This window comes from Hyaena hyaena, unplaced genomic scaffold, assembly GCF_003009895.1.
Source record: "Hyaena hyaena isolate Hyena2069 unplaced genomic scaffold, ASM300989v1 scaffold_19, whole genome shotgun sequence".
NCBI classification, from domain to species: Eukaryota; Metazoa; Chordata; class Mammalia; order Carnivora; family Hyaenidae; genus Hyaena; species Hyaena hyaena.
The window spans coordinates 216,542-224,576 of record NW_024080651.1 but is presented as its reverse complement, the minus strand read 5'-3'; the positions used below and the strand labels follow the sequence as shown (position 1 = coordinate 224,576).

Below are 8,035 nucleotides of genomic sequence, written 5' to 3'. Positions count from 1 at the left end.
CCGCCCTCATTTCCACCACCATCATCACCATCATCTCCATCATCATCACCACCATCATCTCCACCATCATCATCACCACCATCATCTCCATCATCATCACCACCATCATCTCCACCATCATCATCACCACCATCATCTCCATCATCATCACCACCATCATCTCCACCATCATCATCACCACCATCATCTCCATCATCATCACCACCATCATCTCCACCATCATCATCACCATCATCATCATTATTATCATCATCACCAATATCACCATCACCACTGCCATCATCCCCATCATCATCACCTCCATCATCTCCATCATCTTAAAAAAGAGGAGGTCATAGCACCCACCCTCCTCTGTTGCTGTTTAGCCCAGCAAATGCCTGGGCTACAAGTGGGCTCTCCTCCAGATGTAGGGCTGGGGAGGCACTAAGCGTATGAGTCATGTGATGCATATTAATTGCCTGGCACATGACGCCGTGTGGACAGCAGTGGCTGTTATTATTAGACTCAATTCACTCACCCAAACTGACTACCTGTCTGTTACCCTCCCTGAGCCTCTACTTTCCCATCTGTAAAGTGGGAGGAGACTAGATTAAAAGTCTACTGTTTGGGCATGCGGGCCTCTGGGCGCCTTCCGGCCCAGAAGGAGAGACTGTAGCAAGGAGTTGGGATTTCTCACTCGGAGGAAACAGAGACATACCATCTGAGACACGAGTGTGTCCCACTAAATTCTCATGTCAGCCCGTGCACACGGATGTTCGCGGCACAGCTGCCTGTGGCGGAGGGCTGGAGTGGATGAAATGCAGAAGGAATTCCACACGGCAGGTGGAGGCAATGGTGTGGTGGATTCGGTCAGGGTCAGCGCCCTACCCCTCAACATCATGGGGCCTCTGCACAGCAGTGGGCTTCCATCTACCTGCGCTGCATTTTATTGCCAGCAGTGTCCGTCCCTGTGGGAGCCTCTTTGGCCGCCCACATGTTGCTGCCACCCACCGCTGGGGCCAGCCCTCAACCAATGGCTGGCGAGAATTGGTTGTGTAAAAACCAGGCCTCCCTCAGCCCTCGGGAAGGATCACTCTGGGGTGCGGTCGGCATCCCCCAGAGCCACCCTGGGGCCAGCCGGCTTCACAACACATTCTTAACTGGCTGCGTTCTCCTGTCATCCCACTTCTTCCTCCACGGGAACTCCTCTCAAGTATACTACTTGGACCCAAACCCTTGTCTCAGGATCTGCGTCTGGGAAACTCAAACCAAGTTAAGTGGAACAGGGATACACACGGTTACATGGATCAGCCCTAAAAACGTTAGGCTTACTGCCCAAAGTAGGAAGCAAAATGTAACATACAAAATAATGTCATTTGCATAAATGAAAAATACACACATACTGAGTGATCCCAATTTTGCAAAACCACCTCCAAACACAAATACACATTAAGTAATTGCAATGGTCTGTGATTAGACGGCGTGAGCTAACGGGCAGGGTAGTTGCTGGAAATATCGTATCTGTGTGTGATCTAGAAAAAGGTACTCACTCTGGGGAGAAGAAGCCCTTCGCGACAGTGCAAGACTTGATGGGTGGAGAGAATGAATGAAAGACCAAATGAATGAATGAGTGAAACACAGGAGGGGCCTTGCCTGGACCAGTGATGATGATGTCCCATGCAGAGTGTGTGTGTTCAAGGTTCTGTTTAAGCACCGCTATTTATTCTACGATTTGGGGTTATTCTACTCCAGAATCTGTTAGGGCAAAGCCCCACCCCCTCCCCAGATATTAACACCTCCCATTGCATCACCGGGTCAAAAGGAGGCTGATGACCTGCCTGGGGTCTGAACAGAGGACCAGGTCCCTGACTTGGGGGGCAGGGGACCTTCACCAGTCCATTTCTCTCCTTTCTGGCCGTCTCCACCACCAACCTTGTCTGTTGCCTGCTAGGTCATCGACACTCCCTGATGGTGGGCAGTGTGTGGGCATCGCTGGGCCTCTCCCTCGCCTGCATCTCAGCCCTCAGCCTCATGTCTCCGGTCTGGTTCCAGACCCCCACCTTCTCCTTTGGCGTCCTCACCTACTGCTCCTGGCCTCGGGGTAACAGCTGCAACCAGAGCTGTGCAACCTTCCAGTCCCTGGACGACATCCCTGACGTTGCCTGGAAGGTGAGACCTGGGCTCATCAGCTCAAAAAAAAAAGGGCCAAGTTCTGGCTCCCACTGCTTATCCCACACTGAGCCTCTGACTCTGTAGGTGTGGGGTAGAGTCTGGTTATCTGCATTTTAGCAAACATCCAGGATGATTCTCAAGGCAGCTCCACATCCATTTAGTGCCTTAGCACAAATTAGGAAAAGGTTCCCCTTCTTTGGGACACTATACTGCCATCTGCTGGAAAAGAACTGTAATCAATATGCAAATCTATGATGATCCCACTGCATCTCCAGGAGTTGTGCAGTGTACAACCCGCGCATACCTACGTGTCCACCCTCTAAGCGCTAAGTTTAAAAACCACAGCTAAGGCTTTGAAAGTCTCAGTTATGGGGGCACCTGGGTGGCTTAGTCGGTTAAGCATCCGACTTTCGCTTAGGTCATGATCTTGCGGTTCTTGGGTTCGTGCCCCGCGTCGGGCTCTGTGCTGACTGCCAGCTCAGAGCCTGGAGCCTGTTTCAGTCTGTGACTCCCTCTCTCTCTGACCCTCCCCTGCTCACGCTGTCTCTCTCTCTCTCTCTCTCTCTCCTAGAAATAAATTAAAAAAAAAAAAAAGAAAAGAAAGTCTCAGTTATGTTGCACGTTACCAAATGGGTCAGGACTCCCCGTCCGGCACCTGTAAGGAACCTATAATTACAACGGTGCCTCTCCTGGCGATCCTGTCATAGAGCAGGTACTTAGTAAAGGTGGAGTATGGTGGTCTTAAATCTGGATTTTAATTCTGGCTTTACCATGTGCCCTGAGGCAAATGACTCACTCCACCTCCTTGGACCTCGGTTTGTTTATATGTAAAATGCGGATGCTAATAGCACAGACCTCTTGGGGTTTTGAGGATTCAGTAGCTGACCAATAAGCAGAGAGATCTGCACCTGCCCCACCTGCCCCAGTCAACACTTTCTCTCCCTCCTCTTTCTTTGTGACAGGTCTCAGCTGCAGTTCTCCTTGGAGGGTGGCTCTTGTTGGCCTTCAACGCTGTTCTCCACCTGTCTCGGGCCCTGGCCCCCAAAGGGCTGTGTCTCAGAAGGGGCAGTGGCCCAATGCCAGCGGTGCAGGCAGCCGCAGGTAAATCCACTGGCGCATCGTAAGCATTCCAGACGTGTTTGTGGAGTGAATGAATCAGTGAATGAATGAACGAAACTATGAGCAGAGTCTGGCCTCCTGCGCTGAATCTCAGAGGTAAATCCTAGGATTACAGGCTTCCTTAGCAAGCCAGAAACGGTGGGGAGGGAATGGCATACTTAACGTCAGCCTCTCCTGCCTTTAGCTAAACTCAGTCGTAATAGTCTGTCCCCCTTTGTTTCTCTCACATCCATCCACTTTTTATCATCTTTGCCAGGACCACCATGCACAGTTGGGCAAGTTGTGCACTGCACAGGGGTGCCCAGCTGAGGGCTGAGAGATGCTGAAATCTAGCCTATGTTCCACTCGCTATGCTGCAAAATTGCAGGGCTGCAGCTCCCCAGAAGGGTTGCTTTTTTCTAATTCATACATGGGCTCTGGATGGTCTAGCCGAGGCCTTCATTGCAACCCTCATCCAATTAATTCTCCACCATCTCTCACCTGGATTAGAGAGATAACCACCTCACATGTCTCTCTGCTGCCACCTTTGACCCCTAGAATCTGTCTGCCATGTTGGCCAAACAGGTCCTATTAAGACTGAAATCAGATCAGGCCACTCAGACCGGCTTATCTACCCTCCAGTGACTTCCCGTTACACTCAGAGTAAAATCCACACTCCTTGTCGTGGCTGATGAGGCACCGCCTGATTAAACCCTCGCTCCCTTGCCAATCTCACCTCTTACCCCTTCAGCCAGGCTCCACATGATCCAACCACATGGCTTGCTTTCTGTTGCTTAGATACACCATGTTTCCTCCCTCTGTCTGGGATTTTCTTTCCTCAGATCTTACATGTCTTGCTCCCCTACTTTGCTCAAGTATCACTGCCTCAGTGGGGTCTTCCATGACCCAAGGTAAAGGAGCCCCCCTCTCCTGAGATTCTCCTACCTCATACTTTGTTCTGTATTTTTTCACAGCACTTACCTTATCTGCCTGCTTGATTATTGTTCATCTCTGTCCATTAGAACATCAGCTACTTGAGGACAAGGACATGTCTGCTTTGACATCACCAGCACCTGGGACAGTGCTTCGCACATAATAGATGTTCACTAAATATTTGTTGACTCAATGGATGGAGCTACAGTCCTTGTCCTAGGCTTGCACAGGGTCTAGTGGGCGTGGGGCACACCAGGTGGTCACAGCTCAATGTATATTTGACACAATAGGGATGAGCACAAGACGCAAGGCAAAACTCCAGGAGGGTGGGGGGTGTTAAGGAAGGCTTCCCGGAGGAGGTATTACTTGAGCTGAGCCTGGAAGTACAAATGGGAGTTGGTCACATATAGAAGGGAATTTCAGGGAACATCAGGGGCAAAAGCATGGAGACAGCAAGGCACATTCACAGAACGGTAAGTAGACCAATGTGGCTGAAGAACAACAAGGGAGGCTGGGGTCATGTGACTCCCCTGCTCTGGAAGTGCCTTGAGGGTGAGGAGGGATCCAGTCCATTTCCTTAATATCATTAGTGCCCACTACAGCACCTGTAATAGTTTTGATGAATGAATGCATGCATAGATAGGTGGTTTGGTGAATGAATAAATGAGTGGGTAGGTGAAATGATTGGTGGATCTATGGATATATCAGTGGATGATGGATGGATGGATGATGAATGGATGGATGGGTGGGTGGGTGGATGAATGGATGGATGGGTGGACGGATGGATGGGGTGGATGGATGGATGCACAGTTGGGTGGGTGGATGCATGGATGGGTGGGATGCAGGTGGCTACGTGGGCACATGGGTAGATGGATGGATGAGTGACTGGATAGAGGGATGGAGAAATGAATGGACAGGTGAGTAGTAGATGAATAGTTGGGTGGAAGGCTAGTTGAGTGATGGGTGGATAAAAGGAAAGATGATGAATCAAGATATAAGCAAATGGACTGGTGGATGAGTGGGTGGCTAGGAGGGTGGAGTCTGGCCCAGAACCCCTTGACTGACACACTGGTGTTCCTTCCTGCTATTTCCAGCCACTGCCACCGTTGTGGGCCTGCTCGTTTTCCCCATCAGCCTGGCCTCTCCATTTGCCAAGGAAGCCTGTGGAGCCTCCTCTGTGTACTACAGTGGCCAGTGTCAGCTGGGCTGGGGCTATGTGACTGCCATCCTCAGCGCAGTCCTGGCTAGCCTCCTGCCTATGATTGGGTGGCCCCGCATGACCCAGGTCCAGGAAAGGACCATCCTCTTCTCCAGTGACACTGAGAAAATCATCCTCATGCCAGAAATGAACAAATAAAAATTTCCCAAGAGGAGAAAAAAAAAATCCCACTTCAGAGGTGTATGAAATCACTACAAATCCACACTCAAATCTCAGCTCTGGTATCTCTGTGCTATGTGACCTTGGGCAAACCACTTCACCTCTCTGGACCCCCATGTGTTCTGTAAAATGGGGGGTGAAATAATGCTTGCCTTATAGGGTTGTTATGAGAATAAACTTGAGATGCTCTGTGTAAATAAAACACTTAACACCATGTTAGGCACATTGTATCCAATAAACTTCAGCTTGTTATTATTATAATCCCTAACCTCACAGGCCTCCTCAGGAGGAGAATTACATTTATTCATGAAGGGTGCCCAGGACAGGGGCACCTGGCTGGCTCAGTCAGTAGAGCATGTGACTCTTGATCTCCGGGGTTGTGAGTTCAAGCCCCACACCAGGCGTAGAGTTTACTTACAGAAAAAAAAATGGGGGGGGGCGGTTCTCAGGACAATTCCTCATCTAAGCTGTCCCTCGAATGCCACATCTTTCAGGGGCTCCTGTCTGGCTCAGTCAGCAGAGCATGTGACTCTTGATCTCAGGGTTGTGAGTTTGAGCCCCACGTTGGGTGTAGAGATTACTTAAACATTAAAAACAAAAACCTTTAAAAATACTGCATCTTGGGGTGCCTGGGTGGTTCAGTCGCTTAAGCATCCGACTTCGGCTCAGGTCATGATCTCAAGGTTCATGGGTTCGAGCCCCGCGTTGGGCTCTGTGCTGACAGCCAGCTCAGAGCCTGGAGCCTGCTTCTGATTCTGTGTCTCCCTTTCTCTCTCTACCCCTCTCCTGCTCACGCTGCCTCTCCCTCTCTCAGAAATAAATAAAACATTAAAAATTTTTAAAAAAATACTGCGTCTTTCACCAGACATGCGTATTCTCCTTATCTCCCCTCCACCTTTATAACTCCTCTTTTCCTGGAGAATTTGAGAATTATTTCTTTCCTATTCAAATATTTAGTAAGTGCTTATATGTACAAGAGTTTGTGCAAGTGTGTCCAGTGTTGGGGTGGGGATTAGGGGTGTGTCTCACCCCTCCCTGCAAATAGTCTCAGGTGTTACTCGGGGCATCTGTGGCCCTTCAGATCCAACTCCAACCTCTCTCATCAGTCAGCTCCCCGTGCCTCTCCCTCTGCCACGCTGAATTCTGGGCCCGTGGAAGGCCATTCACTCCTCCACCCCTTGCACACGACTCTCTGCTGGCGTCGATCTGTTGCTGCTGCCTACCATGACCCACTGCCATTCTTTGGGAGCGGCGCCTTAATCTTTCCTTGAGAGATGACCCCCAGCAACTCGGTATCTCGTGTTTTTTGTTTGTTTTTAAGTTTAATTTTATTTCTTTTAGAGAGTGCGTGAGCAGCGGAGGGGCAGAGAGAGGGAGAGAGAAAATCCCAAGCAGTTTCCACACTCAGCACAGAGCCCAACTCAGGGCTCCATCCCACGAGACAGTGAGATCATGACCTGGGCTGGTATCGAGAGCCAGATGCTCAACCAACTAAGCCACCAGGCACCCATTCCATGTCTTAGGGTGGATAAACGATCCCTTCTAGCCAATAAAGCCTGGTCAAAGAAACTGGTTCAGAGATGAGCATGGAACCAGTGTATTCCGGCCCAGAGGAGAGTGGAGCCATGAGACGGACAGAGGTGGAGCTCTAAGCACTTCATCTGAACACCTGGATCCAGCCATGCCTGCTCCCCAACCTGCAGGAGACACGGCCACCATAGGCTCCAGGCTGGCATCTTCCTAGCTTGGCTGCCACAGAAGGAAAGCATGACCTTCTCTCTTCTCGGGGGGGGATTCTGATTGGCCAGAGAAGGTCATGTACCCCCTGGGGGGAGGGACATGTCAGTAGTCTCCCTAGAAGGCCCTGGTTGTAACAGAAGAGACACAGCTCCCCAGAAGGTGGGAGAAGGTGCTGTGGGGGGCCAGGAGAAGGATGCTAGGTGGCCAAAACACTCGGTGCCCAGCTCCCTTGTAGCTTTATTATCTCCAGTTCACAGAAGTGAAAATTAAGGCTCAGAGAGGTATGTCACACGCCTAAGTCTGCACAGCCAACTGGGATTTGAACTCAGGTCCATCAGACTCTATGGTGGAAGCAAAATAACACCTGGGTTTGCTCCCTTTGCCCGACCCAACTCATCTTTTTTTTGTTTTAATGTTTATTTATTTTTGAGAGAGAGAGTGTGTGTGAACAAGGGAGGGGCAGAGAGAGAGAGGGAGACACGGAATCTGAAGCAGGCTCCAGGCTCTGAGCTGTCAGCACAGAGCTGGACATGGGGCTCAAACTCACGACCTGTGAGATCGTGACCTGAGCCGAAGTCGGACGCTCAACTGACTGAGCCCCTCAGGTGCCCCCCAGGGGCACATGTTGGTATCAGCAGGAACTTCCATGCAGGTGGGTCTTCTATGGGAAGCCGCCTTCAGACCCCAGCAGCATCCCAGTGCAAAAAGCAGCAAGTGGATGCCACCAAGTAGAAT

The 8,035-nt window shown here is 50.5% G+C and overlaps 1 protein-coding gene across 1 annotated transcript; it reads left to right on the top strand.

Moving 5' to 3' along the window:
- The first annotated feature begins 1,947 nt into the window (after positions 1–1,947).
- TMEM211 (transmembrane protein 211) lies at positions 1,948–5,539 on the top strand. The gene is made up of 3 exons (XM_039225281.1): positions 1,948–2,148; positions 3,114–3,252; positions 5,277–5,539. Exons 1-3 carry the CDS (start codon positions 1,948–1,950, stop codon positions 5,537–5,539), a joined length of 603 nt encoding a protein of 200 aa, XP_039081212.1.
- Positions 5,540–8,035: the final 2,496 nt, after the last annotated feature.

Excerpts from the sequence above, each read along its gene's own strand:
- TMEM211 (XM_039225281.1), top strand. The coding sequence starts at position 1,948 with ATGGTGGGCAGTGTGTGGGCATCGCTGGGCCTCTCCCTCGCCTGCATC. Across the intron at positions 2,149-3,113 it reads TCCCTGACGTTGCCTGGAAG|GTCTCAGCTGCAGTTCTCCT; the intron begins GTGAGACCTGGG and ends TCTTTGTGACAG. Across the intron at positions 3,253-5,276 it reads AGCGGTGCAGGCAGCCGCAG|CCACTGCCACCGTTGTGGGC; the intron begins GTAAATCCACTG and ends TGCTATTTCCAG.